Source organism: Nerophis lumbriciformis, linkage group LG03 (genome assembly GCF_033978685.3).
Source record: "Nerophis lumbriciformis linkage group LG03, RoL_Nlum_v2.1, whole genome shotgun sequence".
NCBI lineage: Eukaryota > Metazoa > Chordata > Actinopteri > Syngnathiformes > Syngnathidae > Nerophis > Nerophis lumbriciformis.
In genome coordinates, this window is record NC_084550.2 from 59237972 (window position 1) to 59263212 (window position 25241).

The 25241-nt window shown below is 40.3% G+C and overlaps 1 protein-coding gene across 3 annotated transcripts in view; it reads left to right on the top strand.

Moving 5' to 3' along the window:
- Positions 1–25241, top strand: part of LOC133587589 (proto-oncogene tyrosine-protein kinase Src) — a 73113-nt gene that overhangs the window by 23392 nt on the left and 24480 nt on the right. For 2 of the 3 annotated variants that reach the window (XM_061940115.2, XM_061940130.2), the window contains exons 2-5: positions 14078–14359; positions 19815–19914; positions 24018–24116; positions 24221–24324. In XM_061940115.2, coding sequence (XP_061796099.2) covers positions 14086–14359; positions 19815–19914; positions 24018–24116; positions 24221–24324 — 577 coding nt within the window. In that variant the 5' untranslated portion in view covers positions 14078–14085. Of the gene's footprint in view, positions 1–14077; positions 14360–19814; positions 19915–20549; positions 20568–24017; positions 24117–24220; positions 24325–25241 lie in introns of all 3 variants that reach the window. The other variant, XM_061940122.2, reaches the window with a different exon arrangement.

A 25241-nucleotide genomic window follows, 5' to 3' on the forward strand; every position in this document is an offset into this window, starting at 1 on the left:
AAGTACCGGTCCGCCACCCGATTTGATATCGGATTGACACCCAAATTTGTGGTATCATCCAAAACTAATGTAAAGTATCAAACAGAAGAATAAGTCATTATTACATTTGAACATAAGTGTAGATAGAACAAGTTGAAAGAGAAAGTAAGCAGATATTAACTGTAAATGAACAAGTAGATTAATAATTCATTTTCATTTAATTTCACTTGTCCTTAATAATTTTGACAAAATAATAGAACTGCACACGTCAGCAGCTAAATTAGGAGCCTTTGTTTGCTTACTTACTACTAAAAGACACGTTTTCTTGTATGTTCACTATTTTATTTAAGGACCAACTTGCAATAAGAAACATATGTTTAATGTACCGTGAGATTTTTTTGTTAAAATAAAGCCAATAATGCAATTTTTGTGGTCCCCTTATTTATTTATAAAGTACCGAAAAGTATCGAAATTATTTTTGGTACCGGTACCAAAATATTGGTATCGGGACAACACTAGTATGTAGAGATGTCCGATAATGGCTTTTTTGCCGATATCCGATATTCCGATATTGTCCAACTCTTAATTACCGATACCGATATCAACCGATACCGATATATACAGTCGTGGAATTAACACATTATTATGCCTAATTTTGTTGTGATGCCCCTCTGGATGCATTAAACAATGTAACAAGGTTTTCCAAAATAAATCAACTCAAGTTATGGAAAAAAGTGCCGACATGGCACTGCCATATTTATTATTGAAGTCTCAAAGTGCATTATTTTTTTTAACATGCCTCAAAACAGCAGCTTGGAATTTGGGACATGCTCTCCCTGAGAGAGCATGAGGAGGTTGAGGTGGGCGGGGTTTGGGGGGCGGGGTTGAGGTGAGGGGTTGGGGGTAGGAGGTAGCATGGGGTGTATATTGTAGCGTCCCGGAAGAGTTAGTGTTGTTAGGGGTTCTGGGTATTTGTTCTGTTGTGTTTATGTTGTGTTACGGTGCGGATGTTCTCCCGAAATGTGTTTGTCATGCTTGTTTGGTGTGGGTTCACAGTGTGGCGCATATTTGTAACAGTGTTAAAGTTGTTTGTTCGGCCACCCTCAGTGTGACCTGTATGGCTGTTGACCAAGTGTGCTTGCATTCACTTGTGTGTGTGAAAAGCCGTAGATATTATGTGACTGGGCCGGCTTAAAGGAAGTCTCTTTAAGGTTTATTGGCGCTCTGTACTTCTCCCTACGTCCGTGTACACAGCGGCGTTTTAAAAAAATCATAAATTTTACTTTTTGAAACCGATACCGATAATTTTGAAACCGATAGCGATAATTTCCGATATTACATTTTAAAGCATTTATCGGCCGATAATATCGGCAGTCCGATATTTTTGGACATCCCCTACTAGTATGTATTGTATCTGCTGATTCTGTCATAGTTGAAGAAAAAAAGACCAATACTGATTAAAAGAGTCAAAATGCCAAATGACATCGCCGATAATCTCTCTGGTATACAGTAGCTCCAGTCTAAATTCAAAGGCAGTATTCCATTCTCGACACATTTGACACATTCCAGTCCATCACTTCGCGGGGACGTGTGGCCTGTCGCTGCGTGAGTCAGGGTTCCGCCATAAGGATGCGTTCACCCCCTGAAGCGCGTCAACACTACTTCTTGGCGGGAGTTAAATCAAAGCTCTCATGAGCGTGCACGCCCGCACATCTCCTCCCTCAGCGGGCGTCCCTCCATGTCTTTTGACAAGTGTCGCACCTCTGTCATTATGTGTGCACGTTACATTTGGCAGAGAACGCCCACTAAGCCTCAGCTGTCCGCGCGCTACACAAACCGGCACCTACGCATTCTTTTTAGGGCTACTGGCAGTTCCTCCTTCCTCTACTTCTGTTAATAGCTTCTTCAGACCCCGTGTGTCGGAAAAACCCACACAGGCACACGCATGTGTTGGAAAAAAAAAGGATGTGAGATGCAACCGAGGTTGAGTGCGAGTGTGAGAGCCTCCCAGAGACACGGGAACAGCTGCTCACACAGTCACAATGTCTGGAACTGAGAGCGCCTCCATCCACAGAGGATGTCTTCATGTGTCTCTGTTTCAGCCCGACTGAAATAGCTGGTCTCACAGTGAGTCATCTTCAGTGGCCCACAGGGAGGTCTGGAGTCATTGTGCGAACACACACTTTTGTATTTGTTACCTTCACTGACAAAATTGTGTCAACTAGAGCCAGTTTATCTCACCCTTCATATGACCCTTCTATTCCTCTGCATTTCTCTTCTGTTTTCCATCAGTTTGAGCCGGTGTCCTTTTCTTTTCTAAATGACACAGTTAGTCATATGAAGCCCTCTGGTTCTCCTGCAGATGCCCTCCCACCTCGCCTGTTTAAGGAGGTACTTGCTACTATTGGATCAAGTGTCCTTAAAGGGGAACATTATCACAATTTCAGAATGGTTAAAACCATTAAAAATCAGTTCCCAGTGGCTTATTATATTTTTCGAAGTTTTTTTCAAAATTTTACCCATCACGCAATATCCCTAAAAAAAGCTTCAAAGTGCCTGATTTTAACCATCGTTATAAACACCCGTCCATTTTCCTGTGACGTCACATAGTGAAGCCAACACAAACAAAAATGGCGGAAAGAACAGCAAGCTATAGCGACATTAGCTGGGATTCAGACTCGGATTTCAGCGGCTTAAGCGATTCAACAGATTACGCATGTATTGAAACGGATGGTTGTAGTGTGGAGGCAGGTAGCGAAAACGAAATTGAAGAAGAAACTGAAGCTATTGAGCCATATCGGTTTGAACCGTATGCAAGCGAAACCGACGAAAACGACACGACAGCCAGCGACACGGGAGAAAGCGAGGACGAATTTGGCGATCGCCTTCTAACCAACGATTGGTATGTGTTTGTTTGGCATTAAAGGAAACTAACAACTATGAACTAGGTTTACAGCATATAAAATACATTTGGCAACAACATGCACTTTGAGAGTGCAGACAGCCCAATTTTCATCAATTAATATATTCTTTAGACATACCCTCATGTCAGCAGGCCAGGGAAGCTAGGTCGATATTCTTCTCTTGATCATCTTCGGGACGGTGTGAGCCAAGACATCCAGGGGGGTTTAGCTCGCTCGTCTGCGGGAACAAACTGCCGCCATTGCTTGCCGTGCTACCGAGGTCCTTTGTCACTGAATTGCTCACACACTCCGGCAGATTCAATGGGGGTCTGGCGGCAGATTTCTTTGACTTTATCGTTGGAAATGCATCTGCTTTGAGTGTCGCAGGATATCCACACATTCTTGCCATCTCTGTCGTAGCATAGCTTTCGTCGGTAAAGTGTGCGGAACAAACGTCCAATTTCTTGCCACTTTCGCATCTTTGGGCCACTGGTGCAACTTGAATCCGTCCCTGTTCGTGTTGTTACACCCTCCGACAACACACCGACGAGGCATGATGTCTCCAAGGTACGGAAAACAGTCGAAAAAACGGAAAATAACAGAGCTGATTTGACTCGGTGTTTGAGAAAATGGCGGATTGCTTCCCGATGCGACGTCACGTTGTGACGTCATCGCTCCGAGAGCGAATATTAGAAAGGCGTTTAATTCGCCAAAATTCACCCATTTAGAGTTCGGAAATCAGTTAAAAAAATATATGGTCTTTTTTCTGCAACATCAAGGTATATATTGACGCTTACATAGGTCTGGTGATAATGTTCCCCTTTAACATTATCAATAGTAGCCTCTCTTCTGGAATAGTACCAGTAGAATTTAAACATGCAGTGGTACGACCTTTACTTAAAAAACCAAGCCTCGACCCCTCTCTCCTCTCTAACCTCAGACCTATCTCTAATCTTCCATACATTTCCAAAATATTAGAGAAGGTTGTCTACAGTCATTTGTTGCCCTTCTTAGAGGATAATGGTATCACTGAGCTGTTCCAGTCCACCAGACCTATGTAAGCGTCAATATATACCTTGATGTTGCAGAAAAAAGACCTTTTTTTTTTTTAACCGATTTCCGAACTCTAAATGGGTGAATTTTGGCGAATTAAACGCCTTTCTAATATTCGCTCTCGGAGCGATGACGTCACAACGTGGCGTCACATCGGGAAGCAATCCGCCATTTTCTCAAACTCCGAGTCAAATCAGCTCTGTTATATTCCGTTTTTTCGACTGTTTTCCGTACCTTGGAGACATCATGCCTCGTCGGTGTGTTGTCGGAGGGTGTAACAACACGAACAGGGACGGATTCAAGTTGCACCAGTGGCCCAAAGATGCGAAAGTGGCAAGAAATTGGACGTTTGTTCCGCACACTTTACCCACGAAAGCTATGCTACGACAGAGATGGCAAGAATGTGTGGATATCCTGCGACACTCAAAGCAGATGCATTTCCAACGATATAGTCAAAGAAATCTGCCGCCAGACCCCCATTGAATCTGCCGGAGTGTGTGAGCAATTCAGGGACAAAGGACCTCGGTAGCACGGCAAGCAATGGCGGCAGTTTGTTCCCACAGAGGAGCGAGCTAAACCCCCTATCGACCCTAGCTTCCCTGGCCTGCTGACATCAACTCCAAAACTGGACAGATCAGCTTTCAGGAAAAGAGCGCGAATGAGGGTATGTCTACAGAATATAATAATTGATGAAAATTGGGCTGTCTGCACTCTCAAAGTGCATGTTGTTGCCAAATGTATTTCATATGCTGTAAACCTAGTTCATAGTTGTTAGTTTCCTTTAATGCCAAACAAACACATACCAATCGTTAGTTGGAAGGCGATCGCCGAATTCGTCCTCGCTTTCTTCCGTGTCGCTGGCTGTCGTGTTGTTTTCGTCGGTTTCGCTTGCATACGGTTCAAACCGATATGGCTCAATAGCTTCAGTTTCTTCTTCAATTTCGTTTTCGCTACCTGCCTCCACACTACAACCATCCGTTTCAATACATGCGTAATCTGTTGAATCGCTTAAGCCGCTGAAATCCGAGTCTGAATCCGAGCTAATGTCGCTATAGCTTGCTGTTCTTTCCGCCATGTTTGTTTGTGTTGGCTTCACTATGTGACGTCACAGGAAAATGGACGGGTGTTTATAACGATGGTTAAAATCAGGCACTTTGAAGCTTTTTTTAGGGATATTGCGTGATGGGTAAAATTTTGAAAAAAACTTCGAAAAATATAATAAGTCACTGGGAACTGATTTTTTAATGGTTTTAACCATTCTGAAATTGTGATAATGTTCCCCTTTAAAGCCCTCCGCAGCACAGAGTCAGCACTTTTAAAAGTTTCTAACGATATCCTCCTGTCAACAGATTCTGGTAAATATGTTGTCCTGGTGCTTTTAGATCTGTCCGCTGCGTTCGACACCGTCGACCACGCCACCTTAATCACTCGCCTTGATAACTGTGTGGGCATTAAGAGCGCCGCCCTCAACTGGTTCCGGTCGTACCTAACCGACAGGAGTTTTTGTGTAAAAGTAGACAGTTTTATGTCTTCCACAGCTCCTCTACCACATGGGGTCCCCCAGGGCTCAATCTTTGGCCCAATTTTATTTGCGCTTTACCTTCTCCCCCTTGGTTCTGTTTTCAGGAAGTACGTTATTGCATTTCATTTTTATGCCGATGATTGCCAGATTTATTTTCCCATGGCACAAAATAACACGGTTCAATGTCTCATTGACTGCCTGCACGACATCAAAGCTTGGCTTTCAGTTAACTTCCTGAGCCTAAATGAAAACAAAACAGAAGTTATGTTGTTCGGGCCAAGTCGCTCTCCCTCCCCCAACGTGGACCTCGGCACTCTGTCCCCGTACCTTAGTGACTGTGTCACAAACCTGGGGGTAAAGTTTGACTCAGATTTTAAGTTTGAAAAACAAATCAGCAGCGTCGTACAAAAAAGCTTTTATCAACTACGCCAAATAGCGAAAGTGAATCCGTTTCTGTCAGGACATGATCTTGAAAAATTAATCAACGCCTTTATCTCGACTCGTCTTGACTACTGCAATGCCCTGTACGTAGGCATTAGCCAGGCCTCCCTCGCCCGCCTGCAGCTTGTGCAGAACTCTGCTGCTCGTCTGCTAACACAGACCCGCAGGCGTGAGCACATCACCCCTATACTAGCGTCCCTTCACTGGCTCCCTGTGCGTTACCGAATCAATTTTTAACTCCTACTATTTGTTTTTAAATGTCTAAACAACCTCGCGCCAACATATCTCTCCGACCTTCTTCAGCCTTACTGCCCCCCCGATCCCTAAGATCAGCCGATCAGCTGCTATTGACGGTCCCTGACACAAGGCTGAAGCTTAGAGGTGACAGAGCTTTCGCCGCTGCTGCTCCCAAGCTCTGGAACCGCTTACCTCTGAGTGTTAGACAGGCCTCCTCTCTTCCTGTTTTTAAATCGCTCTTAAAAACATACTTTTATCCCATGGCTTTTAACACTGAGTGATCTCCATCCTGCTATGGCGTCCCACAATGCACCTGCTGTGAACCTGTTTTTATGTTTTATTTTTTTATTTTTTTATCGTGCTCTGTTTGTGTTGTGGTGTGCTTGCTCGTTTCTCTTGTGTTATCTTTTAACCTGCCCATTGTACAGCACTTTGGCTACTCCTGTGGTAAATTTTAAATGTGCTTTATAAAAAAAGTTGATTTGATTTGATTTGATTTGATTCTTGAGACCTCCAAAAAATGCCTACATTTAGATGTATAAAGATGTGTATTTACAACATTAATAATATATACATACTATGCAAATACAAAAAAACCCACTTGTTGTGAAAAATTTGTTTGAATTTCCCAAGAAAAAGGTCACAATTTCACAAGAAAAACTTGGAATTTTGGCAGTATTATAACAAAAGTCGTCATTTTACTCAACGCAAGTCAAAATGTTACAAGAAAAACTGAACATTAGTGCAATATTATGATAAAAGTTGGAATTTTACTTAATAACAGTCGCAATTTTAACAAGAAATGCTTAACATTTTGGCAATTTTATGGAAAGAGTCGTATTGTTACTCGACAAAAGTCACAATTTTATAAGAAAACTTAAACATTTGGGCAATATTATGATAATAATCGAATTGGCAAAATTATGATAAGTCATAATTTTACTCAAAAAAAATTCACTATTTTACATGAACAACAAAACAATTGGCAATATTATGAAAAAAGTCATTTTGTATGACAAATGTCACCATCTAGTATTAAAAAGTAATAATAGTACATAAAAAAGTAATCATTTTACGAGAAAATATTGCAATATTACAGAAACAGAAACAATATGAGAATTTGTTCCCAATTTTATAAGAATAAAGTCGACACATTGTGAGAAAAAGACTGCTTTAGTTATTTTTTAAATGTAATTGTATGTTTGTAATTGTTTTTTTAATTATTTCAATTTCTTACACACACTTGTTATTACATATGTTGGCCAGAGGGGGAGCACTTTTAAAACCGACACACAGTCAATTTGAAAAATTATTCCTTTTTGGGGCCACCCTAATTTTGACAGATGAGACATTCTCTATTAGATGCAATGGTTTTCTGTATTGGGACCAGGATTTCCGTCCTAACTTGTTCACCGGTCCTCATATGGAAGGTACTTTTCCTTGTTGATGTCTCAAGAAGGGTAGAAATACAAGAACACACACACACACACACACACACACACACACACACACACCACAGCTTTCCTGTGGAGGCACTTGACTTGATTTCTGTCGGCATTCACGATGGCAGTGGGGTTCTTGCCGCAATTTATGCTTTTCATCCCCACAAGAACAAAATGTACAGATGATGACGCCCTCAAAAAAGGCTACACATTTAAGGAGAACTGAACTTTTTTGGGAATTTTGCCTATTGTTCACAATCCTAATAAGAGACAAGAAGACAAAACGTTTTTTTTTTGTATTCTAATTTGTAACTAGAAAATCCCGCGGAAATTTTGATGGGCTTGCTATATGTGCCCTGGACCTCTGGCCGGGGGTTGCCGGAAACCGCCGTACTTATTAGATGGTGCAGAGTATCTGAATCCGTGAGTTTTAGGTGTAACTGTACAAAAAGAGCCACAGAGCTAGCCTAAAACAGTAGCATGTTTACATAAAAATGCTGATTGATTGATTGAAACTTTTATTAGTAGATTGCACAGTAATAATAATAATAATAATTAAAGCTGCAAGCAGCGATGAACAGGACCGACTTTGACGGCACATAAAATCCAAACCGGAGCAGTAATTAAAACTCTTTCGTCAACTTTTAATCAGAAGGGTTCAATCTCTCTCCTGTGCTAGTTTAAAGCCGACACGACAAACGCGCTCAGAGGAGATAATTTTTGAAAAAAGGTGACCGGTTTTTACAAAACTTTTGTTTTGAAGGGGGAATTGCAAACTTCCTGTTGATTTTTGCTGGGGGTTGTCAATTTTTGTCTGTGTTTTCTTCCTAGAAGCAGTTTTGTCTGTGTTTTATTCCTAGGGGGCGCTAGAGCGAAATTTTGAGTTTTGGGGTTTGCTTTTTTTATTAGGTCGCAATATTCGTCAGTCCTAATGTGTGTGTCCAGTTTGGTGAGTTTTGAAGCATGTTAAGGGGGTCAAATTACAGCTCAAAGAGGCAAAAGTGACTGTTTTTACTAAAATGTTGTTTTGAAAGGGGACTTGCCAACTTCCTGTTGATTTTTGCTGAAAGGTGTCTGTGTATGAAATCTAGGTCTAAGTGAGACCTACATAGAGGTTTTTGTTTCATGTCTCTGCGACATTCCTACTGGAAGTTAGTTGTAAGTGAGTTTTGAAGCATGTTAAGAGGGCCAAATTACAGCTCAAAGAGGCGGCCGGTATAATAATAATAATAAAACCTTACAATTACAATAGGGTCCTCTGTTCCAAAGGGACATTGTGGTCCCTAATAATGGATTAGACAGTACATATTCCGTACAATTGACCACTAAATGGTAGCACCCGAATACGTTTTTCAACTTGTTTAAGTCGGGGTCCACGTTAATCAATTCATGGTTTAAATATATACTATCAGCATAATACAGTCATCGCACAAGTTAATCATCAGAGTATAAACATTTAATTATTTACATTATTCACAATCCGGGGGGTGGGATGTGGAGGGGGTTGGGGCGGGGGAGTTCGGTTTGGTTGATATAAACCTGACTTCCAACGATACAGTGCTGGTACGGATATTAGCTCTGTGGCGCACCAACCACAGCCTGGAGACATATGGAGAAACCTGTTACTTAACAGTTTGTCATGCAATGTCCTGTAGTTAGTAAAAGTGGGTATTATTATCATCATTTTTTAAATGGGTTTTATGTCAATGATTAACCTGACTCTCGCCAGATCCTTGTAGTTCGCTGAGCTCCACACAAGGATCTGGGATCGAGGGCAATGCAAACTCCTTCAAGATAGCAAAAAATAATGAACCAATCAGGATCGCCGGGCGGGATTTCATAGATGTGACGTAGCGCCGGAGCGACTGTTTGATTCAAGCAACAACGGCGGCACGCAGCGAGGAGTCGTGTGCTGACATTGATTCTGCTATAGCAGGGGTCGGCAACCTTTACCAGTCAAAGAGCCATTTTGACCAGTTTCACAAATTATAGAAAACAATGGGAGCCGCAAATTTTTTTTTGAAATTTTAAATGAAAAACACTGTATACAAAGTTGGTTTTTTTGCATTGTGCTATGTATAAACCAGGAGTCTCAGACACGCTGCCCACACCTTTACATGGAATTTGAAAGCTGGTGTGGCACGCGGGTTTTAAATGAATGGCGCTTGTCAACGTCATGCGTGCCGTGAAGGTACAGCATATGGTACAGCATATAGCACCCACTACAGCCAGCGTGCCTGATCAGCCACACGTTGTACGGGGCTTCCGCTTGCTCACGTATATTGACAGCAAGGCATACTTGTTCAACAACCACACAGGTTACACTGACGGTGGCGATATAAAAAAAACTTTAACACTCTTACTAATAATGCGCCACACTGTGAATCCACACCAAACAAGAATGACAAACACATTTCGGGAGAACATCTGCACCGTAACACAACATAAACACAACAGGACAAATACCCAGAATCCCATGCAGCCCTAACTCTTCCGGGATGCATTATACACCCCCCGCTACCAAACCCCGCCCACCTCAACCGACGCACAGAGAAAGGGGGGGTTGATGTGTGAGGGAGCAGGTTTGGGGTGGGGGCGGGGTTTGGTGGTAGCAGGGGTGTATAATGTAGCCCGGAAGAGTCAGGGCTGCATGGGATTCTGGGTGTTTGTTCTGTTGTGTTTATGTTGTGTTAAGGTGCAGATGTTCCCCCGAAATGTATTTGTCATTCTTGTTTGGTTTTGGTTCAAAGTGTGGCGCATTATTAGTAAGAGTGTTAAAGTTGTTTTATATGGTCACCGTCAGTGTAACCTGTGTGGCTGTTGAACAAGTATGCCTTGCTGTCACATACGTGTGCAAGCAGAAGATGGATATTGTATAATAAGTGTTTGGCTGGCACGCTGTTAATACAGATTGTAGAGGGTGCCAAATGTTGTACCATCATGGCACGCCCTTATTTTAGCTGTAAGGGTGAAAATCGGTGAATATTAATCCCGGGAGTTTTCTGCGAGTGAAGCTGAAATCCGGAAGTCTCACGGGAAAATTGGGGGGTTCAGCAAGTAAGCTGTTGAGCCGCATTAGAGTGATCAAAGAGCCGCATGCGGCTCCGGAGCCGCGGGTTGCCGACCCCTGTGCTATAGCAACTGTTTTTGTCGAATCTACCGTATTTTCCGCACTATAAGGCGCACCGGATTATTAGCCGCACCTTCAATGAATTACATATTTCATAACTTTGTCCACCAATAAGCCGCCCCGGATTATAAGCCGCGCCTACGCTGCGCTAAAGGGAATGTCAAAAAAACAGTCAGATAGTTCAGTCAAACTTTAATAATATATTGAAAACCAGCGTTCTAACAACTCTGTCCCAAAATGTACGCAAATGTGCAATCACAAACATAGTAAAATTCAAAATGGTGTAGAGCAATAGCAACATAATGTTGCTCGAACGTTAATGTCACAACACACAAAATAAACATAGCGCTCACCTTCTGAAGTTATTCTTCATTCGTAAATCCTTCGAATTCTTCGTCTTCGGTGTCCGAATTGAAAAGTTGCGCAAGCGTGGGATCCAAAATGGCCGGTTCCGTCTCGTCGAAGTCATCGGAGTCAGTGTCGCTGTTGTCCAGTAGTTCTGTGAATCCTGCCTTCCGGAAAGCTCGGACCACAGTTGTGACCGAAATATCTGCCCAGGCATTTACGATCCACTGGCAAATGTTGGCGTATGTCGTCCGGCGCTGTCTGCCCGTCTTAGTGAAGGTGTGTTCGCCTTCGGAGCTGTGTGAAATAAGCCACTCGGCCTCTTCGCGTAAACTTCCCTTAACCACTCGCTCATCTTTTCTTCATCCATCCATCCCTTCGAGTTAGCTTTTATGATGACGCCGGCTGGAAAGGTCTCTTTTGGCAAGGTCTTCCTTTTGAATATCACCATGGGTGGAAGTTAGCATGGCAAGCTAGAACCACAGTGAAGGATGACTTCTCATTCCCTGTGGTGCGAATATTCACCGTACGTGCTCCCGTTCCACAGTGCGGTTCACAGGAATATCAGTTGCTGTGAAATACGGTAGTAATCCGTGTGCGGATGGAGAGATTGCGTCTTTTTATGAACCGGATCCTTTTCGCTTAGTAGGAGCCATTTTGTGGTCTTTACAGATGTAAACAGGAAATGAAACGTACGGTGATATCCGCGCGTTTTTTCTTCTTCTTCCGGGGGCGGGCGGTAGCTTACAGTAGACGAAGAAGCGCTTCCTGTTCTATGGGGGCGGGTGCTTACCTTGGCGGTTGCTTGCGTAGAAGAAGAAGCGCTTCCTGTTCTACCGGGGAAAAAGATGGCGGCTGTTTACCGAAGTTGCGAGATCGAAACTTTATGAAAATGAATCGTAATAAAGCGCACCGGGTTATAAGGCGCACTGTTAGCTTTTGAGAAAATTTGTGGTTTTTAGGTGCGCCTTATAGTGCGGAAAATACGGTATCAAATATTAATTCTTTAAAAGATGAACAGAGAACGGTTTTGAAGGCTTTTATTGCTGGCAAGGATATTTTGGCTCTTCTTCTGACCGGGTTTGGCAAGAGGTTGGTTTTCCAAATCGCTCCACTGGTGGTGAAGGAAATGGGACGAGTGCAGAACCCAGTCGTTATAATTGTCTCCCCGCTGATTGCTCTGGTAGAGGATCAAAACCGTGAGGCTCATCAGCGTCACTGGTTGATTTCGATGTGAGTGGTTGAAGTAGCACGTCATTCAAGATAACGGAAAAGTTTTTTTTTATAAGGCCCTGCCTTCTGAAATACATCTCCTATTGAGAACTCCCAGATCCTTGTGTGGAGCTCAGCGAACTACAAGGATCTGGCGAGAGTCAGGTTACAAAAAGGGTACACTTACAATAATCTGTGTTAACACATATCCATTGTGTAAATAAAATATATTTCAATGTTCAATCCATTTAATCAACATTTACCAATACAATGTAACATTTTTGGATATCTAGTTATCTACATAATCAATAATATAATCAGTCAAGTTAAACATAAATGTGACATTTTTATAATTAAGTTGACAACTTTCAGATTCCATCATAGTACTCAGCATTGCAAGGGTTAACTTCATACAAAGGTGAATGAATGAACGCTTGCAGCTGGCACCAGCACCAACTGACTGCTCGTAATACACGGTTTGCTCTATAATGCAATTAAAACACTCACAAGTTGTCTTGTTCCATACAGCGAACACACGCCGACATCTTGTTCACAAAAGTAGCCGTGTTTGCTCGAGTTGTGTTGTGTACACAGCAGGAAGGAGACGGCACATACAGCAGGGATGTAGTTTAGCTCTATCTTTTATTTATATATGTGTGTATATATATATGTACAATATATAAATAACCAAATACTAATATAATCAAACAAGGGAAATGGAGTGTGACAAATCCAAAGTGTGTGTGTGTGAGACTATGTGTGGCGATTAACTGTTGAGTGTTACCGGTAGTGTTGAGCAAGAGGCGGAGGATCAAGCAGGACAAGACAAGCTCGAGGCAGGAAGTCGGGGCTATAGCAAGGCGTAGAAGGTCCGTGTCCAAGCGGGAGGTCGAGATCCAAGAGGCAGTCAGGGAAGCAGAGGGAACAAGGAAAAGACGAGACACACAGCTCGTCACGCGGGAACGGAGGTCTGAGGACAGGCAGCTACGTTCTGGCACGGGATAGCAGGTTGTGCAGGCTTATTAAGGCGGTCCTCTGATCAGCTTCAGGTGTGCTGATTGCCGGTGATTGATTGCAGCTGCAGCAGGACTTACACGTGCCTGGCGCGCTCGGGGAAGTGCGCTCTTGGAGGTGTGCACAGATGAGTGCGCATTGGCATGCGCCCGGGCCGTGACAAGTTGTCAGGCAACGTACAGCACCGGCCCGGAAGTATTGGCCCAGACGCCAGCTTGAAGTCTCGCGACAAGTGGCTCTCTAAAATAGACCGATACCAAGTCTCAAACTTAGTTTCAAACTATGTTGACAGGCTTCATACTGCTGTCACCAGAGAAGTTCATTCACCCGACAGAAAATGGATGGATGGACAGCAACTGCTTTGTCTTGTTTGCATTTTAACACATGTACAGGGTGTCCCATTGTCTCAACGTTTTGCACATGCAAGGCCTCTAACCGGACCTGATACTGGAAAACATTAGTTCGTCATTTATATTTGGCAAACAGTTAGTAGACTTAAATAGTATCGGTATAAGACTTAAAAAGAGGAAGCAATTGGAAAGATTTCAATATGTGCGTCCTACTGAGGTTGATTGTTTCCACATACAAAAAAGGATGTGTTCAGTGTGTTAAAGGAAGTATTTTCTGGTTTCGTCTCTGTGCAGAACTTTGCAAATATTCCATCAATGACTCTCTCTCTACTATGAGTTCATACAATCAAACATAGCAGATTTTTATCCCGCAAAATATACTACCAAATAATTAAGAATGTTTACTGTACTAGTAGGGCATCCTTGATCATTATTGACTCTCCTCCCAGGTCTGCACATGGGGGCGGGCAAGAGCAAGCCCAAGGAACCGGGCCAGCGCTCCATGAGTGTTGACGGCACCATCGGCACAGGCTCTGACAGCGGCCACTTCCACCACCTGAGCCCCGCCCAACAGACCCAAACACCAAACAGAAGCCCTGCAGTGGGGACCGGGCGGCGGGGCTACCAGGGGCAGTACCAGCACGCCCCCACCAACACTCCTGAGCTGGCTCTCTTTGGAGGAGTGGACCACACGGGTACTGTAACCTCGCCTCAGAGAGGACCTTTGTCAGGTAGGCAACACATCAAATGTTTGAGGTGTTCAACTGGGTTGGATGAGGCACATTTGTGCTTCCTTGAGAACCGGAAAGATGTCAGATGATGTCCCACATGGATTCAATTATTTATTGGTGACCCAGTGTGGATTCTTTGCTGTTTCCCTGGTAACCTCATTGTTGATAACAAGAAGCTCCAAAATCTAATTAAGTAAAAGGGAATAATTCCAATTACAGGGACAGTCTGTTCAGTTTATCTGTTTTTATGACAAGGTAAGCTAACGCAATTCGATTTGTGGGCCGGATCTGCAAAAAAGCAAAACAAATCACTACAGTTTCACTATTTTCACCCCAAGATTACACAAAATTAGCCAAGAACAACACTCAGCAAAACCAAAGCTTATTTGGACCAATTTCTGAGAGAATGCCCCATTTCTCAAAATTATACCACAATGCAATGGAAGCTCTTTAGAGAAAGAAGAAGAAAAAATAAAGACAAAAGGTAAAATTGTGGGTGTATGTATATATATATATATATATATATACATACACACATCCCTATATATATATATATATATATATATATATATATATATATATATATATAGGGCTGGGCAATATGGCCTTTTATTAATATCTCGATATTTTTAGGCCATGTCACGATACACGATATATACCTCGATATTTTGCCTTTGCCTTGAATGAACACTTGATGCACATAATCACAGCAGTATGATGATTCTATGTGTCTACATTAAAACATTCTTGTTCATACTGCATTAATATATGCTCATTTTAAACTTTCATGCAGAGAGGGAACTCACAACTAAATCCATTTACCAAAACTGTATTTATTAAACAGTTATTAAGCTGTGGCACAAACATTCATGTCATTTCCAAAACAGAAAGTGCAAGATTGTCAGAGACATTTTAAAACACACTTTTGTGCATGGTGTCACTAAGATGACATATCAAAACAACACTAAATTAGAGTGCACTTTTTGTACAGAACGCCACTACAATAGTTTAAAACAAATAAAGTGCACTTTGTGCATGATGTCACACAAAATATTTCAATAACTGTCGAATACAAATGAGCTGCATAATAGGAAATCAAATAGTGTATGTCCTTCGCTATGTGGTAGGTAACTGCGGACGTTATCTCCTTCTGTTGTTGACTAGTTTTTTCATACAGTGTTGATCTGGAAATGGTGGCTTGGGCATTTTGTTGGTGTGGCACCAAACAGAGATGTTGACATGCAGAGTTTCAAGCACTCCTCATTCTCCAGCGGGTGACTTTTCAAATGATGCTACACATTAGCAGTGGTGCTACTTTTTGTAGCAACGCTTTTGCCGCATACTTGACATATCACGGTTGTCTGTTCGACATCTTGCCTCTTGAAGCCAAACCACCGCCAGACGATGGACCTCGTGCTGTTTTTCTTGGGAATTAACGTTTCCTTCATTTGTTACCAGATTCGCACCTTCTTTCTCTCGTATTACCACTCGCACCGCACCGCTAGCATCACAGCTAACGTTACCCATGCCGCTACCTCTCTGCTCCGTGAGAGCGTAAGACAAACCCGCGATATATCGAGCATATTCGATATATCGCCCGGCCCTAGTATATACATATCTATATATATATAGATATATATAAATTTATGTATGTATGTAGATATACAGTATGTATGTATAAACTGAACATTTTATTTTAAAAAAGCCTCTCAAATCACACTTAACTTAATAGTTCTGACCACTGTCCTGCATAATGACACACAAAACCTTAGCTGACACGGTTTTGCTTTTTCTTTGCTTTTCCATTGCTTTTTCTTTGCTTTGTGTGTGTGTGTGTGTGTGTGTGTGTGTGTGTGTGTGTGTGTGTGTGTGTGTGTGTGTGTGTGTGTGTGTGTGTGTGTGTGTGTGTGTGTGTGTGTGTGTGTGTGTGTGTGTGTGTGTGTGTGTGTGTTTGCAACTCGTGTTCCTAAAACAAACCAAACCAGGCATGCTAGGATTAGAACATAAACCTCAGTGTTACAGACTTAATAAAACGCTATACTTAATGCGACAGTTTGAGTGTGGAATAAATAGTTTCTTTTTGCATTATTTCTTTTTGAAATTGTGTTGAAATGGAGGCCGACCAGTGTCTTAAAGGTGTTCAAAGATCTTCACATCGGGTCCATACCAAAAGAGAAACTGCAATTAAAATTTGGTAATATTTGACAGTAAATATTTGAAAACATCCCACATACTGTACAGCTTGTTTGTCCAGTCCTGAGACAGTGAGTCACATCAACACCCACTCAAGTACTTTTCCCTACAAGCTGTGAATTCTCCCAGTGAAAAAAAGGTAACACAAACTTTACTTGACATTAGGCCTTAATGTGTCTCGACTGGCCAGATGGTTGAACTAATGTAACTCCGTCCAGTGAGCAGGCACTCTGTTCATTCCTTTCTGCATCGCCTCTTGTTGTGTTCAATAACATTAAAAGAACGAAAGTACACAGTCCTCAGTTTGAGGGCTTTGTCCTTCATCAAGTATCTCCGGTCACCTGCAAGCCTGCATGTCGATAGTTCTCATCAGGCTATGACAAATTGTTCAATCTGGACATAGAACAGGCACAAAATAGCTATGGATATGCGCCAAAGTACAATATCAAGGGCTACCTCTGACTTTCAATGTTACAGAAGTTCCTATAGAACAGAGCTATTGAATTCAATTGTTCTGGGCGGGCTATTTTTTTTTTAGAAAGCTAGTGAGGAGAGTAGTGAGGCTGACTTCTTTTCTCTCTATCCTTCTTATTTAATGAGAAAAATAGGATGTATCATATAGCAATTGTATGCATGTTCGAAATAAACAAACACCTTAACCATATTTTGTATTTAATGTAAATGCAAGACCTGCTCGTCAAAGATCCTTTATTTGACAGGAGCCTTCTGGTTTCTTTAAGGGCCTAATGCAAAACTACTAGTCTTCCATAAGACAAAAGCAATCTTCTGTCTTCAACCTACTACAAAACCATATTGGTCACAGACCCTCTATCTTCCTAAAATGACATTTTGTTTTTGGTCTACACTGGAATCTCTATGTACACACCAAAATGGTTCCAGAACAGGGTTCGTAAATAGAAAAGTTTGTATATGGAAGCAAATTTCTCCAGATGAAACAATGTACAGTCCAGTGAGAGTGGAAATTGTACAGTAAGTGTTTGTTTTATTATGGTTTATTATGGTTAGTTTGTAAGTTTAGCACCTAGCAATGCTGTTGATGCTATAATGTTTCAATCAAGCTGTATCCGTTTAGCACTCGGCTTCTAAAACGTATTGCTCATCCTCTTTGTATTCGGGCTCAAAAATATAAGGTTCTGAATCATATTTTTTCCCAAAGTAATTGTTGTTGGCTCTCACGATGTCTGCTTGATTAGTGACTGCCTCATTATTTCTCAAAGTGACTCGGAAATCTCCGTTAGATCGATACTATTTTGATCATATCTATTTACTCGCAAACTTTGGAAGTCTTTTGGTGTCATAAATAGGGATGTCCCGATCCAGGTTTTTGCACTTCCGATCCGATACCGATATTGTTTCTGCACTTCCGATCCGATACCGATACTGACCGATACCGATACTGACCGATACTGGCCTATCCGAGCATGTATTAAAGTTTAAAGTTATTTAGCCTACTTAGTTGTCAGAATCATGTTGAAAAGGGTTTTAGTACTCTTGATAACAACTAGCCAGCTGAATTAGGGGAGTTTGAATAATACACAATGGTTGGTAACAAGAAACTGACCTGTTTATTCAAGGATAAACACAAAATAGACAAAATTATACATGACAAACAGAAATGGCATCATTGAACTAGGGCTGGGCGATATGGCCTTTTTTTAATATTGCGATATTTTAAGGCCATATTGCGATACACGACATATATCTCGATATTTTGCCTTAGCCTTGAATGAACACTTGATGCATATAATCACAGCAGTATGATGATTCTATGTGTCTACATTAAAACATTCTTCTTCATACTGCATTAATATATGCTACTTTTAAACTTTCATGCAGAGAGGGAAATCACAACTAAAAAGAATCACTATTTTTTTCATACGGTGTTGATGTGGAAATGTTTGCCTCGGCATTTTGATGGTGTGGGCGTGTGGCACCGAATGGAGATAAGCGTCTCGACAGACGTTACAATATTTGAACAATGATGACGAAAACTGTTTTCTCTGTTGTGTCCGTGTGTCGAAAATTGTTATGCACTTATTTTTTTATTTGATTTTGTGCGTGGCATAGATTCGCCGTGCGCAGAGGACGCTTGAGCAGGCGCGCACCTTAGCGGCTGCGCTAGCATCACAGCTAACGTTAGCCATGCCGCTACCTCCCTCTCTGCTGGGAGAGGGCGTATACGTATGTGACGTATGACGTGACAGTATGTGACGTATGACGTGACAGTATGTGACGTGTGTAAGAAGGTGCGCTCGCTGTCTGTAAGAGGGAGACACAGGAAAGAGTGAGAAGAGCCTGTCGTGTAATGCCAGCAGCTAAAAGCAACTGCGTGAGAATCCCCAGACCTGTGGATGTGTTGAAGGTGTGCTGGAAAATGCGGAACGGAAATTAGGGAGCAGCAGAAAAGTGGAATGTATTATTTAAATCGGTGCGTTGGAAAACACGGACCGGAGTTTTTTTTAAACTGGATCTGGATCGGCATTTTCCCATGCCTTGCTGATACGCATTTTTTTGCAAATATCGGCGGCCGATCTGATCCAAATATCGGATCGGGACATCCCTAGTCATAAATCAGATAAATAGCTTATTTTTCAACTCTACTGGTACTTTAATACAAGTCACAATCCCCTGAATGTAATTTTTTCTGTGAGATATAAGAACTCGTTTTAAGGCAGTAGATCTTGTGAAGGAAAAAATACTACTTTTGAGCATCACAGGGAGATTTATAAGACGCAACATTTCAAAATACTGGTAAGTATAGTTGATAGCAAATTTTAATTGCTAATTTCAAGATCACTTTTAAGTTTATAAAGCTTATATACTGCATTATTTCTTATTTCAAGAAATCTTACCAAGACAATTTTGACTTGTTCCATCGGCAGATTTTTTTTGCCCATCCCAAGCAAAAATAACTTGGAATATTTTTTATGACTCTTTTTAAGAGGGACACTTTTTCCAGAGTGGTATTGAAAATACAAAGGCTGAGGACGCTGATTCTTAGCAGGATATGATAACGGGAGCACTCTGCTCTGTTTAAGAGCCTACCGCAAAAATACTAGTCAAAGACCATTTCTATGACAAACGTTTTCAAACATATTTTACAAAAAATGTTAGCCAGGGGTTGATCTGAAGTCATCCACGGGCCAAAAGTTGAAAAGCAACAGAAACAGGCACTTTTGTCTTTTTTTTAAAGAATATCTTGTTCCCTAAATGCATATTCTTGGCGTGTGGTTTCTTACAGGAGGTGTCACTACATTTGTGGCGCTGTATGACTATGAATCACGCACCGCATCCGATCTGACCTTTCGGAAAGGCGACAGGCTGCAGATTGTCAACAACACGTAAGGAAGCCGACTTACGGTCGTAACAGATTTGTAGAGCGTATGTTTGAGTAAAGGCACATTACAACCAGAGTTAGAGCTTGTGAAAAGTAGACAACCCAATGTCTTCACCTGGCATGGTGCTGTATTGTACCTCAATCTATAAGAGTAATACTTCCCAGCTATTTACTATACACTGTTTATCATGTGTTAAACTACCTTATATCCTACCAAGATATTATAGCCACACCTCAGTACAATGTGGTGTTTATGAAAATATTGTTAAAGTAATGTCAGTGTTTTCTCACTGTAGCTCCCTGTTCTTTATCTGCATTTTGGGACGACATAGTAGGGTTCGTCAACCTAAAAATAAGCCATTCTTTTCATTCAATATGGGAGCATTTGAATAAAAGTGCTCAAATTCTATACAGACTGGATCTTTCATGGGGTACAAACACACTATGAGGCATCCTGTGTCTTCTGTACTAGAAATGATGTAATGATTATATATATCAGCTCTACTGTGTTGTCCCGCCGCGTATTCACCGCCTCCGCTGTCTTGTCTGTGCCGCTCGCCTTGCTGTGTTTTGATGTGTCTGCTGTGTCTGTTACCTCTTTCTCTCTTCCTCTCTCTCACGCCTCATGGTCTCTCCTAGGAAAAAGTACAGCTTCAGGTCAGTATTTATTTCTGCAATCCACAGAAAATCCTATGCAACCTCTTTTTTTTTTCTATTACACTGTGCTGATCCACACTGCAGTCAATGTATTAAATATGCATGAGATGACTCTATTCAAGGGGTGTCCAAACTTTTTCCACACACATAAAATGAAAGCATGTAGGTGCCATTTTGATATTTCTCCTTTTCAAAACTATTAGGGCCCAAAAGTGTCTTGGGTCTCAGTCATCTCAGTGTTTAAAATAACACATATATCTTTAAAAAACCCCGCAACGGATATATTTGAAGTTGATCTATAGATATTTAGGTGTTAAAAGTAAAACAAAATATTAATGTTTTATGCCCATTTTTTTCAACAAAAAACATGTTTTTTATGTAATTTCTAGTACAATATTTGATGTGAAGTAATTGGAGGCCTAAATATGTAAATAATTCAGACCAACATTGCTTTTGATTCTTTTTTTTTTTTTAAACAATGATAGTTAAAAAAATATACATCTGTCTTCCAAAAGTCCTTCACTCATAAAAGTGTTAAAAATAAGTCATATATCAATATATATTATTTTTACTTTGAACGCTTGAATCTCTAGATCAACTTCATATCTATTAGTCCATTATACGTTTTTATAGTTTTTTGAACTACAGACTAAAAATGTTGGGGGATCCAAAAGGCCTTCACTCATAAAAGTGTTAAAAATAAGTCATATATCGATATATATTATTTTTACTTTGAACGTTTTAATCTCTATATCAACTTCAGATCTATTAGTCAATTATACATTTTTTAGTTTTTTGAACAATAACAGTTAAAAAAAAAAGCCATCAGACTAAAAATGTTGGGGGATCCAAAAGGCCTTCACTCATAAAAGTATTAAAAATAAGTCATATATCAATATATATTATTTTTTACTTTGAACGCTTGAATCTCTAGATCAACTTCAGATCTATTAGTCGATTATACGTTTTTATTGTTTTTTGAACAATGACAGTTAAAAAAAACAACCATCAGACTAAAAATGTTGGGGGATCCAAAAGGCCTTCACTCATAAAAGTGTTCAATATAAGTCCTATATCAATATATATTATTTTTACTTTGAACACTTGCATCCCTACATCAACTTCAGATCTATTAGTCGATTATGCGTTGTTTTGTTTTTTGAACAATGACAGTTAAAAAAAAAACCCATCAGACTAAAAATGTTGGGGGATCCAAAAGGCCACCTCTCATAAAAATGTTAAAATAAGTCATATATCAATATATATTATTTTTACTTTGACCGCTTGAATCTCCAGATCAACTTCAGATCTGTTAGTCAATTATACGTTTTTATTATTTTTTTAACTACAGACTAAAACTGTTGGGGGATCCAAAAGGCCTTCACTCAAAAAAGTGTTAAAAATAAGTCATATATCAATATATATTATTTTTTACTTTGAACGTTTGAATCTCTATATCAACTTCAGATCTATTAGTCGATTATACGTTATTTTTTTAACAATGACAGTTAAAAAAAACTCCATCAGACTAAAAATGTTGGGGGATCCAAAAGGCCTTCACTCATAAAAGTGTTCAATATAAGTCCTATATCAACATATATTATTTTTACTTTGAACACTTAAATCCTTACATCAACTTCAGATCTATTAGTCGATTATACATTTTTTTGTTTTTTGAACAATGACAGTTAAAAAAAACCCCATCAGACTTAAAATGTAGGGGATCCAAAAGGCCACCACTCATAAAAATGTTAAAATAAGTCATATATCAATATATATTATTTTTACTTTGACCGCTTGAATCTCTAGATCAGGGGTCGGGAACCTTTTTGGCTGAGAGCCATGAAAGCCAAATATTTTAAAATGTATTTCCGTGAGAGCCATATAATATTTTTTAACACTGAATACAACTAAATGTGTGCATTTTTAAGTAAGACCAACATTTTTAGAGTATAATAAGTCTCTTATTCTTTTTAATAACATTGTTATTCTGAAGCTAACCAATAATAAATAAAATGCTTCTTACTGTTAATGCGACTTCTTGAACAGGTGCGGTAGAAAACGGATGGATGGATTAAAATGCATGAGAATGCTTTATATTTTGAACTTTATTTTTAACACTGTGATTACCAGCTGAATTATTCATTACTTATCGTGTTAAGCAATGCCAGCTAAGATTTATCTGAGAGCCATATGCAGTCATCAAAAGAGCCACATCTGGCTCTAGAACCATAGGTTCCCTACCCCTGCTCTAGATCAACTTCAGCTCTATTAGTCGATTATACGTTTTTATTATTTTTTGAAGAATGACAGTTACAAAAAAAAACCCTCAGCCTAAAAATCTTGAGGATTCAAAAGGCCTTCACTCATAAAAGTGTTAAAAATAAGTCATACATCAATATATATTATTTTTTCTTTGAACCCTTGAATCCCTAAATAAACTTCAGATCTATTAGTCGATTATACGTTTTTATTGTATTTTGAACAATGACAGTTAAAAAAAATTCCTATCAGACTAAAAATGTTGGGGGATCCAAAAGGCCTTCACTCATAAAAGTGTTAAAAATAAGTCATATATCAATATATATTATTTTTACTTTGAACGTTTGAATCTCTATATCAACTTCAGATCTATTAGTCGATTATATGTTATTATTTTTTTAACAATGACAGTTAAAAAAAAAACCATCAGACTACAAATCTTGTGGATTCAAAAGGCCACAACTCATAAAGGTGTTAAAAATAAGTTGTATATCAAAAAAAAAATTTTTTTCTTTGAACGTTTGAATCTCTATATCAACTTCAGATCTATCCGTCGATTATACATTTTTTTAATCTTTGGAGCAATGTCAGTTTTGTTATTAGTGTCATTATTGCAACATTTTTTTTCATTACATTACACCTTTTTGCTCTATATTTCCAATTTTAATCTTTCTTTTGTAGTAGTTTTTTTTTTAAATGGGCCACGAGCGGTTAAAAAATTAGCTGCGGGCTGCAAATGGCCATCAGCCCGCACTTTGGACATGCCAGCTCTACTCTATTGACCGGGGTCTATCAAAACTAGCTCAGTCTGCATACGACAGCGCCTCTGCTGGTCATAGCCAAGTAGTGCACTCCATTTTGACAATAGACAGAATTCTGATGTGATGTGGCTCAGCAAGTGTGAAGCTTCAGAGCTCCACTTCCCTTATTTCACAAACACATTTTCCTGCTAAGATGAGTCAAGGTGTCAAGTCTTGTACTAAATGGGATATTGCTGTTAAGGAAAACCACCCACTATCACAAAGTCCTGATGCCTTGCATGTCTGCAGCTGACATTGTCACCAAGGTTTTCCCCACATTATTACCATGACGACTCATCACATCTATTGAGCAAAAACATCACAAACTTACTGTTCCTAATCGTTTTTCTTTCTTTTTTGAACATTCTCTCGCTTGTTGCCATGACAGAGAAGGAGACTGGTGGCTCGCCCGCTCCCTGACGACCGGCGAGAGCGGTTACATCCCCAGCAACTACGTGGCGCCGTCAGACTCCATCCAAGCCGAAGAGTACGTTCTCCTCCACTACTGTAACGTAGTTTACATACGGAGGTGTGCTGTTACTACTACCACCGCAGCATCTTGGAAACTGATCCCTGTGGTCCACATGGCAGGTGGTACTTTGGCAAGATCACAAGGCGGGACTCGGAAAGGATCCTTTTGAATTTGCAGAACAGACGAGGGACTTTCTTGGTGCGGGAGAGCGAGACGACGAAAGGTGAGACTTCAACCGTGCACATACCATATTTTCCGGACTATAGAGCGCGTTGGTATTTAAGCCACACCCACCAAATTTTTAAAAAGTAAAATACCAATGATTGTCACACACACACTAGGTGTGGCGAAATTATTCTCTGCATTTGACCCATCTCCCTTGATCACCCCCTGGGAGGTGAGGGGAGCAGTGAGCAGCAGCGGTGGCCGCGCCCAGGAATCATTTTTGGTGATTTAACTCCCAATCCCAATCTTTGATGCTGAGTGTCAAGCAGGGAGGTATTAGGTCCCATTTTCATAGTCTTTGGTTTGAACTCACGACCTATCGATCTCAGGGCGTACACGCTAACCACAAGGCCACTGAGCTGGCTACATTTTAGAAGAAAATATTTTTCCACATACAGTGGGTACGAAAAGCATTCAGACGGCTTTACATTTTTCACTCTTTGTTTCATTGCGGCCATTTGCTAAAATCAAAAAAGTTCATTTTATTTCTCATTAATGTACACTCAGCCCCCCATCTTGACAGAAAAAAAACAGAAATGTAGAAATGTTTGCCAATTTATTAAAAATAAAATAACTCAAAAATCACATGTAGCATTAAGTATTCAGACCCTTGGCTCAAGGTAAAAAATTATCTTACAGTAAAAATATTCATTCTTTTCAATTTTTTACATTGAAAATAATATCCATGAACATTATCTGGCATAATCTATGCCGAAAGTGTAAAAATAAATGTATAATTGCCTTATTATATTACTACACAATTGCCTATGTATTTGATTTTTGTACATACAGACTGATGGATAAGTCATAAGTCAAGGTGACAAGCAGATGTTTAAGTAATTATTTAGACTTTTACAAACAAATTTTAATACAGTATGTAATATTTAGGGGTGCTCAAAAAAATCTAAATTGCGA